Raw genomic sequence first — 25192 nt, 5'->3', positions numbered from 1 at the left:
ACTGCAGTAGACGACGGCGACCGAGAAGGGACACGCCACACGGTTTTTGTCTCTCGGCTGGACAATAAAAGGTGCCGAGGAGAATCCGATCCCTCCACAGATGTAACAGACTAAGACACACCGGAGGCGGCCTGTCCAGGAAACAAGAGGCAGGTACGAGCTTGACGTGGAGGTTATGTTTGAGTGGAAGGTGGCCCTCGGTCGTGCGGGGTTCCGGCGGTTGTGTCAGTCAACCGGGAGAAGGTGTTGACAGTTGACAGTTCTTCGCGGCATGGCTAGCTAACGTTAGCAGGGTGCTAGCCGGGGCAGCCGGCGTCTCTGCGGCCGGACACAAGCCCACCGATGCCGCAATATTCCATCCTCTAACGTGAGTCTAAAACGCACAAACTTAGCGGGGAAACATAATCACAGTAGTGGTCTCTTGTGAAGCACCATTGTTTGGTAGACGCAGGTTGGAAATGTCGCAACAATTTTACATGCATTATTTTGTATTTAAAATGATGTACCATTTAAGGTTATTTTTTTTCAATGTATAATTACTAACTAGCCTAGACTGGTTTATAGGCTAGTGATGGCTTATCCTTCATGCCACTCAGAGGATTCACTCGTTATATCCTGGACCAGTGAATACAGTTTTTACTGTACTGTACTTTCACTTAGAAATATTCCCTATTAGCATAGCTAAAAGTCACTAATAAATCAATTTCAATTATGTCTATCCTTAAGCCTCATTTGTTTATAGCCTAATATGACATAATTTATTAGCAAAAGGGCCCTAGCTGTGTCAACAATTTTTTTTTATAGCATTATAACAGTGTTTTTCAACCACTGTGAGATACAGTCTGGTGTGCCATGGTAGATTATGTAACTTCACTTTATTGGGTTAAAAATATTTTTTGCAAACCAGTAATTGTAACCCGCAAATGTGCCGTTGTTGAGTGTCTGTGCTATCTAGATCTCGGCAGAGTAACCGTGTAATACTCTTCCATTTCTGTAGGTGGCAGCCGGTAGCTACCGTAATTTTCGGACTATAAGTCGCAGTTTTGTTTCATAGTTTGGCCTGGGGTGCGACTTATACTCAGGAGCGACTTATGAATTATTAACACATTACCGTAAAATATCAATATTATTTGGCTCATTCACGTAAGGCAAGGCAAGGCAACTTTATTTGTATAGCACTTTTCATACACAAGGCAGACTCAAAGTGCTTCACAGCACATGTGGTACAACAAAGTGAAATGAAAGAAAATAAAAGCAAAATTAAAATGCAGACAATAAAAATAAAAACAGTGCGGACGTTAAAAGATTTAGCTGAAAGCTAAGGTGAACATAAAAGTTTTCAGTCTAGTTTTAAAAGTACTCAGAATTGGGGAAAGTCTGACATCTTCAGGAACTTTATTCCAGCTATTTGTTGCATAGTGACTGAATGATGCTCTCCCTTAATTTGAGTTTACTCTGGTAACCGCTAACGTAAGAGACTAGACGTATAAGATTTAATCGGATTTAGCGATTAGGAGTGACAAATTGTTTGGTAAACGTATAGCATGTTCTATATGTTATAGTTATTTGAATGACTCTTACCATAATATGTTACGTTAACATACCAGGCACATTCTCTGTTGGTTATTTATGCGTCATATAACGTGCACTTATTCAGCCTGTTGTTCATTATTCTTTATTTATTTTAAATTGCCTTTCAAATGTCTATTCTTGGTGTTGGGTTTTATCAAAAAAATTTCCCCAAAAAATGCGACTTATACTCCAGTGCGACTTATATGTTTTTTTTCCTTCTTTATTATGCATTTTCGGCCGGTGCGACTTATACTCCGGAGCGACTTATAGTCCAAAAAATACGGTAATTGCTTTGTAGATGTCGGGAACATGGTTTGTCGTGATCACAATATGCGGGAGGCAGCGTGTAGGTAAAAAGGTATCTAACACTTAAACCAAAAATAAACAAAAGGCGAGTGCCGCTAATAAAAGACATTGAAGCTTAGGGATGGCTTTGCAAAACAAAACTAAAACTGAACTGGCTGCAAAGTAAACAAAAACAGATAGCTGGACGACAGCAAAGACTTGCAGTGTGTGGAGCAGACGGTGTCCACAAAGTACATCCGTACATGACAATCAACAATGTCCCCACTAAGAAGGATAGCGTCCACACAACTTAAATAATCTTGATTGCGAAAACAAAGCAGGTGCAGGGAATAGTGTTCAAGGAAGACATGAAACCGCTACAGGAAAATACCAACAAATGAGGAAAAGCCACCAAAATAGGAGCGCAAGACAAGAACTAAAACACTACACACAGGAAAACAGCAAAAAACTCGAAATAAGTCACGGCGTGATGTGACAGTACACCTACTTTGAGACAAGAGCTATAGTGATGCATGGTTGGTTATGGTTTGATTTATATCCAACAATTGCGAGAACAACTTTTTATTGTCAATATCTGCTACTGAGTTTCATTTTTTTATGTTTTCTGCTGGTGATGTGCCTCTGGATTTTTTCAATGAAAAAAATGTGCCTTGGCTCAGAAAAGGTTGAAAAACACTGCATTATAATGACATTACATTATACAAATAATGATTATATTGTATTTATTCAGCAGAAAGCATGTAGGTGCAGGTATTATAATTGTATTTTGCGCATACCACACAGCTCGGTGGGCTAATGGTTCGAGTGTCCGCCCTGAGACTGGGAGGTTGTGAGTTCAAACCCCGGCTGAGTCATACCAAAGACTACAAAAAATGGGACCCATTGCCTCCCTGCTTGGCACTCAGCATCAAAGGTTGGAATTGGGGGTTAAATCAAAATCAGAATAGTTTTATTGCCATTGTTTGAGAACGGGTTCACAATCTTGGAATTTTTCTTGGTACAATCGTGCAAAATAAAACACATATAACACAGAATAGGTAATAGGTAATAAATAATAAAAATGAGCTGTAACTGAGCCATGGGATCTTGTTATTGTTTATGTGTCTGATGGCCGAGGGGAAAAAACTGTTCAGGTGGCGGGAGGTGTGGGTCTGGATGGACCGTAATCTCCTGCCTGAGGGGAGAAGGGAAAATAGTTTGTGTCCAGGGTGAGAAGAGTCAACTGTGATCCGACCCACACGCCTCCTATTACCAATCACCAAATCACCAAATGATTCCAGAGCGCGGCCCCTGCTGCTGCTCACTGCTCCCCTCCCCTCCCAGGGGTTTGAACATAGGGATGGGTCAAATGCAGAGGATAATTTCACCATACCCAGTGTGTGTGTGTGACAATCATTGGGACTTTACTTTTACTTTATAGAGACATTACAGAAACAGTCTGTAATGTTTAGGGTAGGTTGAGACAGAAAGAAACATTGCAATTAGTTTATAAATGAATTTGCATTTGAGTAAAATAAGTATTTGATCCCCAAGCAACTTGTGGCAGTACTTGATGGCGAAGGATAGGATAGGCTTTATCTTCTGAAATGATGTGGTTGCAGTGCAACGTCCACAAAAAATACGTTGAAAACAAGAAGGAAACATTGAAGGACATATAAGACATTAATAGAGCAATAAGCTGATGCAACCAGCTGCCACTTCAGCGGCGCCATTTCTACATACAGCTACATAAGTAAAACACAACGAAAAAAGAAAAAAAGAGCAATAAATGATACATATTGCGCACACACGATTCCACCATGCACAGGCGAACAACTAGGGATGGGATTTGAAAACCGGTTCTTGTTCAGAACTGGTTCCCAGTGTATCAATTCCTTGGAATTGCTTGCCATTTTCTCACATTGTTCCTTTAATGATTCTTCCGGGTGGGTATGATGTCATTATGCAACGTGCATAGTGACGTGAGATTGCAAAATGGCGATGCCCGGGTGGAACATACACTAACATTTTACAAGATAATATTGCAACAGTGCTACTTGTAATAGTTAAAAGAAGAGGACATACGAGCAATATGCTGAAAGATTTGAACACACAGCATGCAATAATTATGAATGAAAGTTGTGTTTTTCAACTGCCCCTATCTCATCCAAGCATCAGTAATGCTTGGACATCTTCTGAATACAACGGGTACTAAATACCACAGCCTATCATGTTAGTGCTATTTGTAAAATTGAAATGAATGCCTTCTCATTTACACAAGCATGACGAGAAACAGATTCTGACTAGCTCTGAAGTGGGCAGTACTCGCCCCAGTACACGTCTGCTGCTAGACAAATTTCACCAAGCAGCGACTAAGTTTGTGGTGAAAAGCTTGCATATGTTTGCTACAGTAGACAATCCTAATTTTCGGTAGGTGAATGTTCAATTGACGCCAGAGAAAAGTTGCATGTTTTCCTCCACCACATTTTCTCTCAGTCATTATATTATACAGCAATTAACTTCAAATGTGAAACTAATATGTGATATTAATTCACTACATGCAAAGTGAGATATGTCAAGCCTTTATTTGTTATAATTTTCAAGATCTTTGTTTACAGTTTTTAAAACCTTACATTTTCTGAGATTTTCAATTCAGGGTTTTCATAAGACTTCTAATAAGTTAATATGACGTCACGACACGTGTTATTAAATGTTACATTCTTGTGTTATTTGCACATGATTTATTTTGTTAAATTCTACAGAAAAATAATTTCTTATTTATTTTCAAAAAAGTAATTTTTTTTTGTGCTACGCCTGTGCCTGTCGAGATGTCACTGTAGACTTTGTAAGGTCATGTTACCTCTAAATTAAACAACATTAACATAAACCACCGTTTTTTCTCTTTTTTTCCCCTCAAATATGAATCGATAAGAGAACCGATAAGGAACCGAATTGTAAAGCAGAATCGAAAGTAGAATTGGAACTGAAAAAATCTTATCAATTCCCATCCTTATGAACAACAAAACAAAGCAAAAACACAATCTCAACACCCATATACACCATGGTGGCCTCTGCTGTGCTCCACGCCATCATCTGCTGAGGTGAGGTGCGGGGAGGGCAGCATGGCCAGACACCGGAACAGACCCAACAAAGCAATTAGATAGATAGATAGATAGATAGATAGATAGATAGATAGATAGATAGATAGATAGATAGATAGATAGATAGATGGATAGTACTTTATTGATTACTTCAGGAGAGTTCCCTCAGGAAAATTAAAAAGAGAGCCGGCTCCTTCGTAGACTGCCCACTAGCCCCCGGCCAATGTCCGATCTGCGCGGATGAGCGGGAATCTGTTCAGGGAGACTGACGTGTCCGATTCGTGCTCATTCAGCTCCGTGAAGCTCATATATTCCCACGCTTAACGCTAGCTCCATAGCCCCGTCTCTTCCTCCGCATCTGCTCCGGTCTCTCCATGCGGACCCCGGTTTGGCGGAGAGCCAGCAGCTGGTCACAACACAAGGGAGGACACACAAAAACACAGAGATCCTGCAACCAGAAGCCACTACATTGGCAAGCGCAGAGGTCACAAGTTTCTTGTAGGGTTGCTACAAACCTCATGATGTGTTTTTCGTCCACTCATCCTTTCAGATTACTCTTCAAATCTTCACAGTTTTGAGGCTCTTGCTTGGCAAATCCTGCTTCCTTCAGTCTTTTTTTATGAGATGCAGGTCATGAGACTGGCAAAGGCACCACAGGATCTGATGTGCTTCTTCTTGAGCCATTCCTTTGTTTCTGCAAACAAGACTGGACTGATTAGAGTGCTTCTATCAGTGTCAGAATTCTTGGATCAAATACTTATTATTTTACATAATCAAATTCAAGTTAATTTAGAACTGATATTTAAAGTTTATTTCAGGATGTTTGTTGATATCCTGGCCACTTCTGTTAAAAGAAACCTACCCTGAATAGCTCAAAATTAGCAAGTCATTAAATATTATTTAACCTTGGCCGTCTATTAACTACAACAGCAGACATGACAAGTGAAGGATTGATTCCTCAGGGTAAATATGCAGAAGCTGTGACTGTTACCCAACACCCATTCCACAGTTGTTTTTTTGTCAGAAGGAATACAAAGAAATGTGACATGACAGACGAGTATTGCAGCAGATGGAAACTAGCTGCCTCCTCTTAAATTAATACAGCCTTGCAAAACAAGCAAGCCTCCGCTCTCTTTTCCCCAAGCCAGCCGTGACTGGCCGGACCGGTTAGAACCGCTCTCCTTGAGTAATTTGCCAAGTCAGCCGAGCCGCATCTGGTCCACCTGCTACGGATGTCAGGCTGAACCCCACACCCCCCAGTTATTGTTTGACGTCGTTCTGTTTGAGTGAATGCCTCGGTCAGTCATTTTTGTAGATGTTTTAGGTTGTTAGGGCCTTCGCGCTCAAACAACTCAGGCACTAATAAATATTGTACGTCCTAATTTGCATTGAAATATATCATTGTTTGTCAATGTTTATCTAACATCTCAGTGAGTTGCTGTGGGTAATACATCTCGCTGCTGACACAAAAAATTGTCTGATTTTAAACTAACTTTTGCTTCATTTTGTGTCTTTTTTCTGGGATTGACCTTCCCTTCTGATGACCCGTGAACATAACCCACCGTGTCCCCCTGTTCCTCTTCGTCCTGCTCCAATCCTGGGCCAATGTTCCTTTTCCTGCTGCAATATTGGTTCCCATAACGCTGTTTCTTCCGCTCTCAATGACACAAACTTTTTCTTCTGGCCACTGTCGTTTCATCCTTGCTCTTGCACCTATGACAACAACCCCTTTCCCTTGACCATGACCCTGACCCTTTTACTTCCCTGTTCCTTTCCCTATAACTACCCCTTGGCCCTGCTTCTGCCTTTATCCATACCCCTATTACCACCCCTGCCCTTGTGCCTTCTCCTGTCCCAGCTTGTGCACCTGTGACAACTCCTTGCCCTTGCCCTTACATTTGCACCAACCCCTGTTCCTGCATCTGCCCATGTCCCTGCCCCAGCAAAAAAGAGACAACAAAAGAAACTGTTGCCTTCATGGAGAATCAATGCTGTAAAAAAACGAATTACCTGACCGTCACCTGAGCGCATTAGCCCAACTCACTTTGCCTCAGCCGTGCCTGTGATACCTCGCACCAATCAACCCCCCACGCCCTTTTCCCTCCCTGCACCTCTTTCTTTTCCAAGGGCCTCGCCATGGCGTCCGTACGGTTCACAGTGACACCAACCAAGGCGGAGGACCTCCCTGGGCTGCCGGACACCTCGCCTGAAATCGTCTCTCGTTCTGGTACTCACGTACGCTTTGGCTCCCGGGAAAGCGTCAGCCGAAGCGAGCCTCATAGCGATGCCTCGGGAGGACTCACAACAACAGCGGGAGGAGGCGGGACAGAAATTCCATGCCACAGCAATATGGAGCAAGGTGAGCACAAGAGGGGAGAAAATAAATTCTTGTGTGCATGACAGCCTGCCATATTTGTTCTGCTAATCCAAAATGGATTTGGATTTGAGCAGCTACATCAGAATTAATTACCTTTCAAACTGAATGAATGTTAAATACATTTGTAGAGCCTCCTATGGGTTGTCGTCAAAATGCTTTGAAGACATACAATATACACACCGATATTCTCAAAGTTATCATAATCATTAGGCAAATGGTCAATGACTTGGAGAGTATAGTTACTGTATGTCTGTCTTAACTTTGTCACACCACCATGGAAGTCGCAGCTAGGCAAAGAGACAAGTTCTGCTTTCAACCATGTTTGTTGAAAAAGCACTTTTTGTTTTGGTTTCCTGACTCAGCATTTGAGCCAAGAGCCAGTGACCACAGTTTTCTTATGAGATATTAAGTAAACACTCTCCTTCCCTGCTTGTTCACACAAAGGATTTAACAACTGTGACGTTACCATGATCCACTTAGGCATAGTATGGAGTAAGAATGTCCCACACAGTTTTAATAAGCTTCCGTAAATAGAAATGAAGGCGCTTAATCCCTACGAGCGCGGTGCACAGCATTCTACATCGTCCCTCAGTTGGGAAAGAAGCCCTTGGAGTAGCGTGGTGCTCCTCTTCTCCCAAGAGTGATGCCAGATGCATTCTCCACAGGTGTGGTGACCTCTGCTGTCCAAAACCAAACTTTTATTTGATGAATTGTCTTTTGCGTAAAGTAGAAGGCCAAAGTCTAATCAGTATGGCATAAATGAGTTGTCCAGCCGGATCAACTAGTTCACCTCTATGATAGTATGTGTGTGTCCATTAATCTTTTCCCACCAAGTCTCAGCGGCTGATTATTAACCAATGTTGCGTTGACTTTAACACGGTCTTGAGATGATAGGTTTTGACAAGCAAAAGAGGCAGTATGAGAAGGTGACTCTTGTGTGAGTTTTAGTGTGGCAAAGAGGAAAGTCATGTTGCTGACTCAGGGGCTGCTGATGCTGGTCTACCTGCTGACCTAGTCACAACTCACGCTCCCGTCCATTTGAGCTAAATGGCCACCCCTCGCTTTCAGTTTCGCTTTCGTCTGCCTTTGCAGGGGATGGAAATTCTAAAATCTCCAGCGTGTATATCAACAACAGCCATGGTGTGGATGACGATGACTTGTACGACAGAAACCTGGCCCTTTTTGAGGTTTGTGCAAAGTGTGACATCCGATGTCTTCGTTGTTGTCGTCGTCATCCTGCCTCTCTCACACACAAACACAGGAGGAGATGGACACCCGGCCTAAAGTGTCGTCTCTGCTCAGTCGGCTGGCCAACTACACCAATTTGACGCAGGGGGCCAAGGAGCACGAGGAGGCTGAGAGCATCGGTGAAAAGAAGAAAGTCAGCAAGGTAACAATTAATCCTTTAAACAATCTGAAATTCATAGATGAGACATGTTTTTCAGGTATTACTGTATCAAAAGTAACAGCTCCATCCCGAACCACTCTTTGGCCGCCTTCCATTGGGATACCAACTGACAGTGGCAGGCTGCCTAGGGCAAAACTAAACACAGATTGGCAGACAGAGAACATCAGTTCCTAAATGGGTAGAAGTCTAACTAAATATTGTCTTCTTCAAGAGTTTCCTCTCCAAGCTGTACCAGATTGGACGGGTCCAATGAACGTTAAGCTCGTATATTGTTGTCCTGTCCCAAATGCTTTTCTCGAAGATGGCAGACGATCAGCAAACACTTGCTTGCATTTCAGACAAAATTAGAATAACTTTGCTTCCCTATACTGAAAATCGGTCGCAGTGATCACTTGAGAGAGGGATAAAGTACTTTACCCAAGGCTACGTTCATGGAATTTGTGTTTGGGAAGGCAGAAATTGCGATGTGCGTGTGAATGTGAAGTCCTTGCAGTCAATGCAGAAAGATGAGCCAGCACATAGACTGCCCATTCAAATTTATTAGACAAGAATTTAAGATTTCTCATGCTTTCATTGTTACTAAATGTAATCACAGTGATTGATAGTCACATTATAGGAGAGTTACGTAAAAATTGTTGCGTTCCACCACAAGCTACCTTTTACCATTCAATAAAAAAAACTTTCTTTAGTAGGCCTGTAGGCTGTAGCTAGAACCATAGGTCTGTGTGTAAAGTAAACCGTTTCATCCTTTGTATTCATGGACGTAATGCTGTATCGATAGGATTTCCTTAACGTTCCTTTAATTGTTCAGTTATTGAACAAACCTTCGAAACAAACCGTTTGGTGCTTGTTGATTTTCACGTTCAGTTGAAAATGCGGTCTTCCATAAGCTTTGATCCAAGACATTTCTCTTAGTTTGTCTTCAGTTTTAGAAATTGGATGAGTTTTGCTCCTTCCAATCTCTTTACAAGAGCCCCATGTACACCTAAGAACCGTGTTTTCTGAAATAAACAGAAATTCTACTGATTTTCAGTGTCCATCTCAAAGCTCACGCCTGATTGTTTGTGGTACAATATGGTGGCATGGTTGTAGTAGGAAGCCACTGTGAATTCCTCACAATCTGATTGGTTGAAATACTCGGATTGATTGATGGAAATTTGTCTTAAGTGAAAGTGTGAGCCTGCCCTGCATGGCAATCTTGCTGATAAGGACCCGCCAGCCGAAGATAAGGCGGTTGTTGTGTTGTAAAGGAAATTCTGCTCTATCCTGACATCGCTATTCCAACATTGCATGCTAGAAAACATTGCATTAATTTAAGTGTGGTGTGTGGTAATGGCAGAAACCTTCATTGAATGTTCGGTCTTTACCTCCTCAGTCGCCGCAGATGGGGACTTTCATGGGCGTCTACCTGCCGTGCTTGCAGAACATCTTTGGCGTCATCTTGTTCCTGCGTCTGACCTGGGTGGTGGGGACCGCTGGTGTGCTGCAGGGCCTCTGCATTGTCTTTATCTGCTGCTGCTGTGTGAGTGTCTGCAAGTAGACGACCAATATCAACCGAAAGATCCTATTTGACTCATGTGTCTTTTTGTCCGTCAGACGCTGCTGACCGCCATATCGATGAGCGCAATAGCAACTAACGGAGTGGTTCCAGGTACAGTGACCTTCCTATGGTCCTTATTACCAAACCTCAAAAATAAACTTTTAATTCTTTACATCAGCTGGAGGCTCCTACTTCATGATCAGCCGCTCTCTGGGTCCAGAGTTTGGGGGTGCAGTCGGCCTGTGCTTTTACCTGGGCACCACCTTTGCCGGAGCCATGTACATCCTGGGAGCCATCGAGATCCTACTGGTGGGTTCTTCACTCTTTAAACTTCTGTGATTCCTGGGTCATGACAGAGATTCTTCTTTCCTCCTCCAGATGTACATCGCTCCCGATGCAGCCATCTTTGCTGCCAAAGGGTTGGAAGGCGAGGCTGCGGCCATGTTGAATAACATGCGTGTCTATGGCTCAATCTGCCTCCTCCTCATGTCTCTGCTAGTCTTTGTGGGTGTCAAATATGTCAACAAGCTGGCCTCCGTCTTCTTAGCCTGCGTCATTGTCTCAATCGTCTCCATCTATGTCGGCGCGCTGGTCTCTGCTTTCAAGCCGCCCAATTTCCCGTATGTGTACTCATCACACCGCTGGCACATGGCCGCTCCTTGGCACTTTTGAGTGTGATGCGTTGTCTTTGCAGAGTGTGTATGCTCGGAAACAGAACCATCAACAGCCACGATCTGGTTGACGACCATTGTGCAAAAACCGTCCTGCTGCCAGCTGAGAAGGAGGACGCCAACGTTACCCTTCCTATCGGTGCGTTAGAATAACAACCACCATAACCTAGCAAGCTCAGAACTTTTTAATGTCTCGTCCTCCTTTCTAATAGACGGCAACACCACCGCCCTCCCGACTTTTGAGCCAGACCCCAGTTCAGCTCTCATGGAGAAGACCACGTACTTGTGGAGCCGTTACTGCCAGAGTACAGAGCTCAACGCCTCTTGCGACGATTACTTCAGCACCAACAACTTCTCAAGGATCGATGGCATTCCTGGTCTGGCCAGCGGAATCATCGCAGGTAATGTTAGATTTAAGATTGTTTTCAGTGTCACTCTCTCTGCGACGTTCTTCTTTGGACTTGTTCCTCGTAGACAACTTGTGGAGCTCGTATCTCAGCAAAGGAGATGTGGTGGAGAAAAGCCTTTTGAGCTCTTCGCACGGTGTACACTTGGCGTCCACTCAGCAGCCTTACGTCTTTGCCGACATCACCACATCCTTCACGCTGCTGGTGGGAATCTTCTTCCCGTCTGTCACCGGTAAACACTCTCTTCACTGATTATGTTAGACCTATGCTTACCGATTTCATGACTAAATCGATCAACTGGATGTTTTCTGTCAGGAATCATGGCTGGTTCCAACCGGTCGGGGGACCTGAAAGATGCCCAGCGTTCTATTCCCATCGGAACCATACTTGCCATCCTTACCACTTCTGTTGTTTGTATCCTTCCTAGTAGAAGCTCAACTGAATCTGGAAAAAAATATTAGAAAACGGTAGTTCTGAGAGTATGATCCCAACTTATCCACAGTTGTTGTTCTGAGTGCACTTCCTCAGACTTGAGCAGCGTTCTTTTGTTTGGCGCCTGCATTGACGGCGTGGTCCTCCGAGACAAGTCAGTTCCTCTTGTGTGTTTCTGTTTGTTAAAGAGCATAATTAGAGAGGATCTTTGTTGTGTCCTGAAGGTTCGGAGACTCCGTAAAAGGGAATCTGGTGGTGGGCACCCTCGCCTGGCCCACCCCCTGGGTCATTGTGGTGGGTTCCTTCTTTTCCACATGCGGCGCCGGCCTCCAGTCGTTGACAGGTGCTCCGAGACTTCTGCAGGCGATCGCCAAGGACAACATTGTCCCCTTCCTTCAGGTCAGAACTGTTACCAAGTAGTAATCCAGGTGGCTTCCATTACAGAGCTGATTGTGTGTGTCTGTGTGTCTGTGTGTCTGTGTGTCTGTGTGTCTGTGTGTCTGTGTGTCTGTGTGTGTGTGTGTGTGTGTGTGTGTGTGTGTGTGTGTGTGTGTGTGTGTGTGTGTGTGTGTGTGTGTGTGTGTGTGTGTGTGTGTGTGTGCGCGCATGCAGGTGTTTGGTCACGGCAAAGCTAACGGCGAGCCCACATGGGCTCTGCTCCTGACGGCCCTCATCGCCGAGCTGGGCATCCTCATTGCATCTCTGGACCTGGTGGCTCCCATCTTGACCATGTGAGACTCGCCACAGATCTCAAGCGTCTGTTTTGTACCACATCAGAGCTGTCAATCATCTTCCTTTCTTTCCAGGTTCTTCTTAATGTGCTATTTGTTTGTCAACTTGGCCTGCGCCCTACAGACCCTCCTGAGGACGCCAAACTGGAGGCCGCGCTTCTCTTTCTACCACTGGTGTGACTGCCGCCGCTTGTAGGTTGTCATGGCCACATACACGACAAGAGCATCTGTGCCTTTGTGTCCAGGTCCTTGTCTTTTTTGGGGATGACGATTTGCCTTGCTCTCATGTTCATCTCGTCATGGTACTACGCAATTGTTGCTATGGTGATCGCAAGCATGATCTACAAGTACATTGAGTATCATGGGTATGTTGCCATGGAGATTCTGTTCAGTCTTACTATAGCCTTGGGTGGTGTGCAGCCTGCTATTGGGTAATATTCTATGGATCCAGTGTGCACTGAGTGTCTGTAGTATGTGTGTTTCAGAGCAGAGAAAGAGTGGGGGGATGGGATCCGTGGCCTCTCGCTCAGCGCAGCCCGTTATGCCCTCCTGAGGTTGGAAGAAGGGCCACCGCACACCAAGAACTGGAGGTATGTGTGTCTCTGGTGAGGTGAAGTTCATGATTCTGAGTCCCACTCGCCCTTAAAGGCCCCAGCTGCTTGTCTTACTCAAGCTGGATGAAGACTTACACATCAAGTCTCCTCGCCTGCTGACCTTAGCCAGCCAGCTGAAAGCAGGGAAAGGCCTGACCATCGTGGGCACTGTGGTTCCCGGCAACTTCCTGCAGAGCTACGGAGACGCGCTTGCGGCGGAGCAGGTGGGTCCTCGGCAAGTATATTATTCATGATTAGAGGTGTAACGATTCGTTTGAACAATGATTTAATTCGGTATTTGTGATTGCCAATTTCATTTATGGACAATCTTCTATCTTTAAACAAAACCCAAAACCAGTGAAGTTGGCACTTTGTGTAAATGGTAAATAAAAACAGAATACAATTATTTGGTAATCCTTTCCAACCTACAGTATATTCAATTAAATAGACTGCTAAAGACAAGATACTTAACGTTCAAACTGGAAAACTTTGTTATTTTTTGCAAATATTAGCTCATTTGGAATGTGATGCGGGCAGCACGGTGGCACAGGGGTTAGTGCATGTGCCTCACAATACGAAGGTCCTGAGTAGTCCTGGGTTTAATCCCAGGCTCGGGATCTTTCTGTGTGGAGTTTGCATGTTCTCCCCGTGACTGCGTGGGTTCCCTCCGGGTACTCCGGCTTCCTCCCACCTCCAAAGACATGCACCTGGGGATAGGTTGATTGGCAACACTAAATTGGCCCTAGTGTATGAATGTGAGTGTGAATGTTGTCTGTCTACCTGTGTTGGCCCTGTGATGAGGTGGCGACTTGTCCAGGGTGTACCCCGCCTTCCGCCCGAATGCAGCTGAGATAGGCTCCAGCACCCCCCGCGACCCCAAAAGGGACAAGCGGTAAAAAATGGATGGATGGATGGAATGTGATGCCTGCAACATGTTTCAAAAAAGCTGGCACAAGTGGTAAAAAAGACTGAGAAAGCTTATTTGGAACATCCCACAGGTGAACAGGCTCATTGGGAACAGGTGGGTGCCATGATTGGGTATAAAAGCAGCTTCCATTAAATGCTCAGTCATTCACAAACAAGAATGGGGTGAACAAATGCGTGAGCAAATTGTCCAACAAATTGTCGAACAGTTTAAGAACAACATTTCTCAACGAGCTATTGCAAGCAATTTAGGGATTTCACCTTCTACGGTCCGTAATATCATCAAAAGGTTCAGAGAATCTGGAGAAATCACTGCACGTAAGCGGCTAAACCTGTGACCTTAGATCCCTCAAGCGTTACTGCATCAAAAAGCGACATCAGTGTGTAAAGGATATCACCACATGGGCTCAGGAACACTTCAGAAACCCACTGTCAGTAACTACAGTTGGTCTAGACTGGCTTGCCTGTAGTCCAGACCTGTCTCCCATTGAAAATGTGTGGCGCAATATGAAGCGTAAAATACCACAACGGAAACCCCGGACTGTTGAACAACTCAAGTTGTACATCAAGCAAGAATGGGAAAGAATTCCACCTGAAATGTTTTAAAAAATTGGTCTCCACAGTTCCCAAACGTTTACTGAGTGTTGTTAAAAGGAAAGTCCATGTAACACACTGGTAAAAATGCCCCTGTGCCAACTTTTTTGCAATGTGTTGCTGCCGTTAAATTCTAAGTTAATGATTATTCGCAAAAAAAAAATAAGTTTCTCAGTTCGAACATTAAACATCTTGTCTTTGCAGTCTATTCAATTGGAATATAAGTTGAAAAGGATTTGCAAATCATTGTATTCTGTTTTTATTTACGAATTACACAACGTGCCAACTTCACTGGTTTTGGGTTTTGTATAACGATACAGTGAGTTGAAATCGAATCAGTAACTTTTTAGCAAAACAAATCGAGCAGTGTGACTGAAATAAATACTGGACACTGCAAGTGAAGATTCCGACATTCCTTTCATTTCTTGTAAGGTAATTATGTATAAACTAATTATGGATACAAACAAGCAAGTAAACAACAATTAATGGCCAATGCATTCACATCTTATTTGAACCATCACTTTAGGTTGACTTAACAAAAGGAAAAATGTTCTGCTAAATTTTCAATAATAGTACAGTAACCGGCATTTTAACAGTAGTTTTGCCTGCTAAATAAAGTTCCCCGACCCGGCCATACAGTATCTGTTCTCTGCCAATTAAGGACAGGGTCCCAGGTGTGTGTGTGTATGTGGAAGGATGTATGCTCTCTCATACCGGTTGATGTTGGTCCCTGGCTTCCTAATTTCCATAGCCTCCTTCATGCATCTCTTCCATTTTATTTCTCATCAAATGACTTCACCTTGTGTTCTGAGAGTGTCTGCTGCGTCTTTTGTGGCTTAAAGTTGTGTTGCGGCTTTATCATTAGGTTGTGGCGTTTGTATTTTTCGTGGCTATTGCAATCGTGCTGTCGCTGAAAGTAATTATATTGTAATGCCCCGCATTGGAGAAGGAAAGACACAGGGATACCCTCTAAGTCGCTTTTGTAAAAAGCGGTAACAAACTCAGGGAGTGAAAACACACATATGCAAGAGTTGCTGTTCGCCACAACTCACGTTTAGACACTCTACACACAGACGCCCAAACTCTTGTGCGAATCCATTCACGCTGCCGCTCTCGCACACGTCACACACAACAGCAACATCTCTTAAAGGCACACAGACACAGACATCAAATACATTACACTATTGTCTTGTGGCGTTTGCGTTTGTTATGACCTTTCTTGACCGCCGTAGATATCCACCATTTTTGTTTCGATGGGACGGGAAAATAGTTAACGTTCAACATCTTTATTATTAAAAGTGCTATACTTCATATAATGTCTATGGTTTTTAAAGCCAATGTTTTCCTTTTTCTAGCATCGATAACATCGATCGATACCCTTTTAAAACGATATTGGATTGATGCTTATCTCTTGGAAGGCAAACTTGCCGAGCACAAATCGATGTACTTGAAATTTTGGAATACATATTGATGTATCAATCAATCGTTACACCCTTGTTCATGATATAATGTATACTATTGTTGCTTGTCAGACCCTGAAACACCTGATGGACAAGGAGCGTGTGAAGGGCTTCTGCCAGTGCATTGTAGCACAAAAGGCACGTGAAGGCATCAGTCACATGATCCAGTCCAGCGGCTTAGGCGGGATGAAGCCCAACACCGTAGTGATGGGATGGCCTCACACCTGGAGGCAGAGCGAGGACCCGCAGTCCTGGAAGACTTTCATCCGTAAGTGCAGGCCCGCGCCACCTTATCTCCTATTGAATGAGGAGGCTGATAGCGCCACCTGTCCTTCTTTCAGACACAGTGCGTGTCACAACAGCCGCCCACCTGGCTCTGCTGGTGCCCAAAAACATCTCACTGTTCCCCAGCAACAGCGAGCCGTGTGCAGATGGCCACATCGACGTGTGGTGGATCGTACATGACGGTGGGATGCTGATGCTGCTACCCTTCCTGCTGCACCAGCACAAGGTCCGAGACTGCTTTTTTTGTGTATGCCATTTTGTGATCCCATGCCTTACGCTGCCCCTTGCTTCTGACAGGTGTGGCGCAAGTGTGGGATGCGGATTTTCACTGTAGCCCAGATGGAAGACAATTCTATCCAGATGAAGAAGGATCTGGCAACCTTCCTCTATCACCTACGCATTGAAGCAGAAGTGGAAGTCGTGGAGATGGTAGGCCATTGCTACACCTTGTTGTCTTTGTTCACATTCTAAGAAACATTGATGAATTACAGGCTTTTTTCCCCCTTTCAGCATGACAGTGACATCAGTGCGTACACCTACGAGAGGACCCTGATGATGGAACAGAGGTCAGAGATGCTCCGTCAGATGCGGCTGTCAAAATCGGACCGTGAGCGAGAGGTAAATAAGTCTGTGGCAATCTGTGTAGAAGGTCTTAAAATCTTATTGGTTAACTTTCCTCAGCGAGTTCGGTGGAGTTTTGATGACGTAAGTTTGCCTTTTTGGTAGTCAGCTATTAGCTATTCCATGTAGACCAGTTAGTTCTACTAAAACCCTCTTTACACCCAGCAATAGTTAGTAGGGGTTAGTTTGAGAGCAACAACCAGGAAACCCCTGACCCTCTACCCACGCGCGCAGACACACCCGCATGCACATGCAAAGACACGCACACCCACACACCCAGCCTTTGCTGTTGCTAGAGTACATACTGTGCTGGACAGTGAGGTGAGTGTATGTTGTGTGTAGGTGTATCTTTCCCACAGGTATGGCGGAACTGGAGCTTCCAAAGCCTGCAAAGGAAACCGACAGGTACAAAGAGAAATGAGACAAATGTCACAAAGGGCGGCCATGTTGAAGAGAGGGGCGGTGAATAGAAATCAAGTCTACAAGAGCTGACAAGTACCGTTTGTGTCTGCCCGATGGCTCAGGCTCAACTCGTCAAAGACCGCAACTCCATGTTGCGACTGACCAGCATCGGCTCTGACGACGAAGATGACACAGACGCTGGTGAGCGGGACCGGGCAGCGCCCGGCGATGGCTCCTCGGAACGCCACCGTCGCATTCAGATGACCTGGACCAAAGAGAAGGCCGCACAGTACCGGGCTACACACTCGGGATGCTCCACGCCAGAGGGCTTTAGAGACATGCTCAGCATCCGACCGTGAGTGTGCATATTTATCCTCCTACACTTGTTACCTGAATCAAGATGCCTTCCCGCTGCAGGGACCATTCCAACGTAAGGAGGATGCACACTGCAGTCAAGCTCAACGAGGTGATTGTCAACAAATCCCATGATGCCCGAGTTGTACTGCTCAACATGCCAGGACCGCCCAAGAACCCAGACGGAGATGAAAATTGTATCCTTAACTCTAAATGATTGTAGGCTCTATTCTGCTATTCTCATAAGGGAAAAAAGCTGCGCAGATTCTGGCTGCGTGGGATTCTCTTCCTTGACGTACGTCTGCCACTATGCACCTTTATCCAAGATATGCGCTCTTGGTAGAACAACCCTAAAATATATAATATGGGCATTCTCTGTCAAAACTGACTTTGCTTGTATTCTCCAATGAATGTAATTACTTTTGCTTCATGTGCTTTTTAAGGCTGCAGTAAGTCGAGAGACACGGATAAAACATCAGTGTGCTTATATTTTGGGTACAATTCTACACCACATGTAATAATAATATGGTAAAAGACACTGCCAGAAAGAACTCAGTCATCTGATCGCTTCAGTTAGAGACACCTGGATAAATCCAGGTGGACCAAATGCCACTAATTAACAGAAAACAAAATGCCCATCGTTACATGGCTGTGGCTTTGCTTGAGTGGGAGAGAAGGCGGCGGGGCAATGGCGTAATGCAAGATGACTATGGTATTGGTCGTGGGGAATTTCTGTACTGCAAAACCTCAGCAGGCAAAGAAAAAAAATACACTTTGCTTTGACACATTAAACCTCAAGAGCCAGCCACTAGTATCCAAACCTTAAAAAAAACTACTGGTGCTTTATTATCCACCTGTTACAAGTTTTTGGCGGTAAAATTGTGCAAGTATTATTCTGACAGAAGCCCAGAGTCTCTTTAAACTTTACTCAACACTCTAACAGCAGCCCTCATTAGACCGTTAAAACCGCAGCACAAAATTAGACAGTAGTCACAACAAAAACCACAGACACCATTTTCTCCAGCAAGGTTGCATTTAAGAACATCCAGAATTCTGAGCTTCAACATCACAACTTAAGTTGTTTTTGGCACATTCTCTGTTCTGTTTTGCTTCAATAATGATGACAATTTGTGTAGGTTTTATTTCTTATTTTTTAATGTATTAGTTATCATCATTTCATTTATATCACTGAGGCATTTAAATAACTAGTCTGTTCAACTTGAATGTAAAAAAATACGTTAAAAAAAAGGCGTTGTGTTTTTGTTTTTTGTTTTTTACAAAAATGTGCACGTTTTATATTTTTTAACTACCGGATTGGGAAACATTTAAGCACCAGCCCCATTTTTGTAATGTGCCGATTTGGTACTGGTATTTCTTAAAACCTAAACGATACCCATCCCTAATCAGGGCATAAACTTCACTAATTATTGGATATGATGGTAGCTCTACAATAGTAGTAATGTCATATTTGATTAAGAAAAACCTACAGGTACTGTTTGTCAAACCCACCATTGTTTGACTTTTTCTTACCAAGTGTGCACAAACTACAGTCAAATGTACAGTTAAAAATAATAGATACCAAAAAAGTTATCGCTATCGGTCCGGAGAAACATGAAGTTATTGGTATCAGCTTGAAAACAACATTGTGCATGCTTTACATCCAGCCAGGAAGAAGATGCTGTTTGTACACACACTCGACATAAGGCACACGGATCGGCATATGCAACTGAGTTCAACCTGATATTATTTGGTTATCATTTCATTTATATCACTGAAGTACCTTCAATGAATACAGCCTTTTCAAAATAAGTGTGTTTTATCCTTGTGTTGGGAACACTCCATTTTCATGATTTTCCCACAGTCAAAAAAATTACATCGTGGCAAAGTCCACCTACTTTGTAAATGAATCACACCACGCCGGCTTTCATTTACAACTTACACGCATGTGTCCTCTTTACGTGGACTGCGTGTGTCGGTATTGTGGATGGGAGAATAAGAGAAATGTGCGTCATTTCAAGCGTGTAGAAAAACAAGCGCAAACGGTAGTGCGGGGGCCCTAAATGCTTAACCTTTTGGAGTCCAGGGTTGGATTTAGCAGTTTTACATTAAGATTAAGATTAAAGATTAAAGTACCAATGATTGTCACACACACACTAGATGTGGTGAAATTTGTCCTCTGCATTTGTCCCATCCCCTTGGGGAGCAGTGGGCAGCAGCGGCGCCGCGCCCGGGAATCATTTTTGGTGATTTAACCCCCAACTCCAACCCTTTGTTGCTGAGTGCCAAGCAGGGAGGTTATGGGTCCCATTTTTATAATTGTTTGTTTACCTTTTACATTAAACTGTTTATTTTGCATTGGGTGGTTTATTTTTTTTTATACAACCTCACATGTGTGACTGAATGTACAGTAACTTTCATTTTTACAAACTTAACTGTAGTGAAAAACATAATTATTTACCTTAGTACTTAGTAACAGTCACTTTGTATCATGTGATCAATTTCAAAAGCCTAAAACTTCTAATTCAGACAACAGCAGAATAACCCTTTAAGCACTTATAGTTACTTTAAAGTTAGCAAAGTTAATACATTTATTTTGAACGGGTTACTTGGTGTGGCTTAACCACGCTGCCCTCTTGGATCCGGATTTTGGTTGTCCTTGTATGCAGTCATCTTTCTTTTGATCCTCGAGAGTGACATCACTCCTCTCCTCTTCTCCAGCACGAAGAAGGCTGCGTTCTGACTGTTACTCCCCTCGAGTTTCACCAAAGCTCAAATCATTCTTGGTTTTTAACAGACATTTATTTTTGAACATGTCTTTTACATGTCTCAATGATGCCGTCAGAACTAAAGAAATGAAACATAAAATATTAATATATTGTGAACAAAAATATAAACTCTAAACTTTAGTTTTTTCTCCCATTTTTCATGAGTTGAACTCAAAGATCTAAAACTCAAGACCTATTCCTCTCAAATATTTCACAAATCTGTCTTAAGTCTGTGTTAGTCAGCATTTCTTCTTTGCCAAGATAATCCATCCCATCTCACAGGTGTGGCATATCAAGATGCTGATTAAACGGCATGATTATTGCACAGATGTGCCTTAGGCTGCCCACAATAAAAGGCCACTCTGATATGTGCAGTTTAGCTTTATTGGCGGAAAGGGGACGGGGGGTCAGAAAAACAGTCAGTATCTGGTGTGACCACCACTAGCCTCAAGCAGTGCAACACATCTTCTTCGCATAGAGTTGATCAGGTTGTTGATTGTGGCCTGTGGAATGTTGGTCTACTCCTCTTCAATGGCTGTGCCAAATTGCTGGATATTGGCAGGAACTGGAACACGCTGTCGTATACGCCGATCCACAGCATCCCAGATATGCTCAATGGGTGACATGTCCGGTGAGTATGCTGGCCATGCAAGAACTGGGATGTTTTCAACTTCCAGGAATTGTGTACAGATCTTTGCAACATGGGGTCGTGCACTGTCATGCTGCAACATGAGGTGATGGTCTTGGGTAAATGGCACGGTATCTCTGTGCATCACAACGTTGACATCAGCAAAACGCTCTCCCACACGACGTTACACACACTGTCTGCCATCTGCCCTGAACAGTGAAAACCGAGATTCATCCGTGAAGATATCATTTCTCCAACGTGCCAGACGCCATCGAATGTGAGCATTTGCCCACTCAAGTCGGTTACGACGACGAACTGCGGTCAGGTTGAGACCCCGATGAGGACGACGAGCATGCAGATGAGCTTCCCTAAAACGGTTTCTCACAGTTTGTGCAGAAATTATTTGGTTATGCAAACAAATTGTTGCAGCAGCTGTCCAGTGGCTAGTTTGAGACAATCATGGAGGTGCACCTGCTGGATGTGGAGGTCCTGGCTTGGTGTGGTTACACATGGTCTGGGGTTGTGAAGCCGGTTTGATGTACTGCCAAATTCTCTGAAACGCCTTTTAAGACGGCTTATGGTAAAGAAATTAACATTAAATTCCCGAGCAACAGCTCTGGTGGACATTCCTGCAGTCAGCATGCCAACTGCACGCTCCCTCAAAACTTGCGACATCTGTGGCATTGTGCTGTGTAATAAAACTGCACATTTCATAGTGGCCTTTTATTGTGGGCAGCCTAAGGCAAAACTGTGCAATAATCATGCTGTTTAATCAGCATCTTGATATGCTACACCTATGAGGTGGGATGGACTAGCTTGGCAAAGAAGAAATAATAATGTATTAATAATAGATTAGATTTATATAGCGCTTTTGTAGACACTCAAAGCGCTTCACAGAGAAGTGAGAACCCATCATTCATTCACACCTGGTGGTGGTAAGCTACTTTTGTAGCCACAGCTGCCCTGGGGTAGATTGACGGAAGCGTGGCTGCCAGTTTGCGCCTACGGCCCCTCCGACCACCACCCATCATTCAGCCACCAGTGTGAGCGGCACTGGGGGAAAGGGTGAAGTGTCCTGCCCAAGGACACAAAGGCAGCGATTTGGATGTCAAGAGGCGGGTAGCGAACCTGCAACCCTCAGGTTTCTGGCACAGCCGCTCTACCCACTACGCCATGCCGCCCCTTATGCTCACCAACACAGATTTGTGAACAATATTTGAGAGGAATGGGTATTTTGTGTGTGTATATAGTAAAAGTTTAGGTCTTTGAAAAATGGGAGCAAAAACAAAAGTGTTGCGTTTATATTTTTTGTCCGGTGTACATTTTCTAAAAAAATAACACACATTTCGAATACTACTTAAATAATTACCTCATTGGCCACATAGAGGGCCAATGAGTGGCCACACACTCTTGGGTGATAAGGTAGAAATATTCCTTACAGAAACTTAGGGTACACTAGTGACAACTTCTCTAAACACGTCAGACATCCCCTTCTTCTGTTGCTCTCTTAGTGCCACACCTACTGTGTCCCCCCTCCCGGAAGTTAACAAATGGCACAAAAAAATGTTCACCTCTTATTTACATAGTTTACATCAATATAAGACATTTGCATCAACATAAATTCACTGCACAGTTATATTAAATTGAACGTATTTATATGTATTACTTGCACTTTTTATTGGAATAGTAAATCCATGAATTATAAATGTATGAGTTGCCTCTAATGGCAGCTACATTCTTTGTGGCTGCCTCATCCTCTTCAATTCAGGTCAATTGCAGTGTATCCTTGACTCACTGAGCAGACATGGAGTTTCTCGAGGTTCTAACTGAGGGTCTGGAGCGTGTTCTGTTGGTCCGAGGTGGGGGAAGTGAAGTCATCACCATTTACTCTTGACGGGGCAATCTGCTTTTGAAAGAGCTGCCAATCAACAGGAACTGAGGTGAGGGTTGATCATCGGCTGCATTGTTACACTCAAATCAAAGCGCCGCTCGTCACTCACTCGTCTTCGCGCTTCTCTGTTGTCACACGCCTTTCCATTTTGCTAGCGTCAAGAAAGGCCATGTGTTTTTGTGAGGGTTGTCGTATGATGTCATCAGAAGTACTCAGGGTTTAATTTTTGGTTTTTATTTGTGTTATCAAAGCAAGATATGTATTTTTCACATTTTTATGCACTTTTTCCAAAATAGTAAGTTAATTTGTTAGTCATGTCACAAGTTCACATTTTTTACTTTTTAAGCATTGTTTTTAATTTTCCTCATTTTTAACTGACAAAACATGTTCTTAGTAGTTCTGATGTGACACATAAAAGTCTGACAAACATGAAAGTGACGCACAGCCTCCCTTGCATCCCACTGCAATACCTTCAATGTTACAGTTAGCTATTGTAGTGCTTCTGGGGGGGTGTTTTCAGGCCTTCCTGATTGAAAGGACCACTGGACCACGTGCACGTATTTTATGTTTAAATGATACACGTGTTCATCAAAGTTGACCTGCTGATGTTCCCTTTGTGTGTGTAAGCGTGAATGAGAGCTTGTTGCAAATTTAAGCTGTGAACCGCAAAGTCTTCTATTTTGCTTTTTTCCCCCTCGTGTACTGATTGTTTGTGTTACAATGCAGGGATTTTTCTTTTCATGTTTGATTATTGCCTGTACATAAAGATTCAAAGGTGTAACTTTTTGTATGACATTGATATGAAATGAGGCATAAAACTTGTGCTTGAAAATTTTGGAAATAAAGTGATTTTGAAGAAACTAAAATGACCTTTGTGCTTGCTTGCTGATAACACTTTTATTTAGCTCAGTGCATCAGTTTGGTGATGTAGTTTGAATATCCATTAAAACATATTTGTGGTGTTTGCATGTTCTCCCTTTGCTTTTGCACCCCCCTGGCTGTAAAGAGACACGTGAGACAATGTACAACATCAGGCACGGCACAGGATATACTGTTTGTGTTTCCTAATAGCCATGTGTTGAAGGTGTGAAATCATCGCACAATATGGGAAGAGTGAAATTGCTGGACAAATACGTGATTATTGTATGTCTGGCAGCGCTGGCTCCAACTCATGACCCCAACAATGACAAGGTATAGAAAAGAAGACTCAATTAGATCTACATGTTTCTGTTTTGATCAAGGTCCAATTATCAATACCAGCCTAACGACTTGATTAAATAATGGGCTCTTATTACAATCATATGAAGCTACAATTAACAAAAATATATTCGCAACACTTTTGTTTTTGCTCCCATTTTTCATGAGTTAAACTCAAAGATCTAAAACTTTTACTACATACTGTACACAAAAGACATAATCCTCTCAAATATTGGCATGCTGACTGCAGGAATGTCCACCAGAGCTGTTGCCGGTGGATTGAATGTTCATTTCTCTACCATAAGCCGTCTTCAAAGGCATTTCAGAGAATTTGGCAGTACATCCACCCAGCCTCACAACCGCAGACCGTGTGTAACCACACCAGCCCAGGACCTCCACATTCAGCAGGTGCACCTCCATGATCATCTGAGATCAGTCACCTGGACAGCTGCTGCAACAATTGGTTTGCATAACCAAATAATTTCTGCACAAACTGTGAGAAACCATCTCAGGAAAGCTGATCTGCATGCTCATCCTCCTCATCGGGGTCTCAACCTGACCGCAGTTTGTCGTCGTAACTGACTTGAGCAGGCAAACGCTCACATTCGATGGCGTCTGGCACGTTGGAGAGGTGTTCTCTTCACGGATGAATCACGGTTTTCACTGTTCAGAGCAGACGGCAGACAGCGTGTGTGGGAGAGCGGTTTGCTGATGTCAACGTTGTGAATGGAGTGGCCCATGGTGGGGGAGGGGTTATGGTATGGGCAGGTGTATATTATGGACAAGGAACGCAAGTGCATTATAATGATGGCATTTTGAATGCACAGAGATACCGTGACGAGATCCTGAGGCCCATTGATGTGCTATTCATCGGAGACCATCACCTCATGTTATAGCATGACAATACACGGCTCCATGTTGCAAGGACCTGGACACAATTCCTGGAAGCTGGAA

At 43.5% G+C, this 25192-nt stretch overlaps 1 protein-coding gene and 1 long non-coding RNA gene across 8 annotated transcripts; one reads left to right on the top strand and one right to left on the bottom strand.

Annotated features, from left to right (window-relative positions):
• LOC133662140 (solute carrier family 12 member 6-like) lies at nt 1–23897 on the top strand. Of its 7 annotated transcripts, none has more exons than XM_062065854.1 (26): nt 1–153; nt 7086–7317; nt 8428–8522; nt 8597–8725; nt 10119–10265; nt 10340–10394; nt 10462–10592; nt 10662–10903; nt 10978–11093; nt 11167–11355; nt 11429–11593; nt 11677–11775; nt 11890–11947; nt 12018–12192; nt 12406–12524; nt 12600–12698; nt 12770–12889; nt 13010–13114; nt 13173–13341; nt 16168–16363; nt 16437–16606; nt 16678–16809; nt 16891–16998; nt 17526–17758; nt 17821–17954; nt 22953–23897. In XM_062065854.1, the coding sequence occupies exons 2-26, from the start codon at nt 7095–7097 to the stop codon at nt 23042–23044; spliced, it is 3501 nt and encodes a 1166-aa protein (XP_061921838.1). In that variant the 5' UTR covers nt 1–153; nt 7086–7094; the 3' UTR covers nt 23045–23897. The 7 variants fall into 7 exon arrangements, 6 of the variants coding, with proteins under 6 accessions (XP_061921838.1, XP_061921843.1, XP_061921839.1 ...); XM_062065855.1 differs by having other exon boundaries at nt 9–153; nt 6817–7317; XM_062065858.1 differs by having other exon boundaries at nt 14–149.
• LOC133662142 (uncharacterized) lies at nt 5065–7289 on the bottom strand. Its single transcript, XR_009828073.1, has 3 exons — nt 6521–7289; nt 5474–5652; nt 5065–5406 (listed from the first exon to the last, which is right to left on the bottom strand). It is a non-coding gene; the product is annotated as an uncharacterized LOC133662142 (long non-coding RNA).
• Nucleotides 23898–25192: the final 1295 nt, after the last annotated feature.

Source organism: Entelurus aequoreus, linkage group LG12, assembly GCF_033978785.1.
Source record: "Entelurus aequoreus isolate RoL-2023_Sb linkage group LG12, RoL_Eaeq_v1.1, whole genome shotgun sequence".
Taxonomy (NCBI): Eukaryota; Metazoa; Chordata; class Actinopteri; order Syngnathiformes; family Syngnathidae; genus Entelurus; species Entelurus aequoreus.
The sequence above is the reverse complement of the archived record's forward strand: the minus strand, read 5'-3'. Positions and strand labels throughout refer to the sequence as shown.

Bases quoted from the DNA above. Each gene is read 5' to 3' on its own strand.
- LOC133662140 (XM_062065854.1), top strand. From the start codon at position 7,095: ATGGCGTCCGTACGGTTCACAGTGACACCAACCAAGGCGGAGGACCTC. The intron at 11,356-11,428 runs GTAATGTTAGAT...TGTTCCTCGTAG, and splicing joins GGCCAGCGGAATCATCGCAG to ACAACTTGTGGAGCTCGTAT. The intron at 16,607-16,677 runs GTCCGAGACTGC...TGCTTCTGACAG, and splicing joins TCCTGCTGCACCAGCACAAG to GTGTGGCGCAAGTGTGGGAT.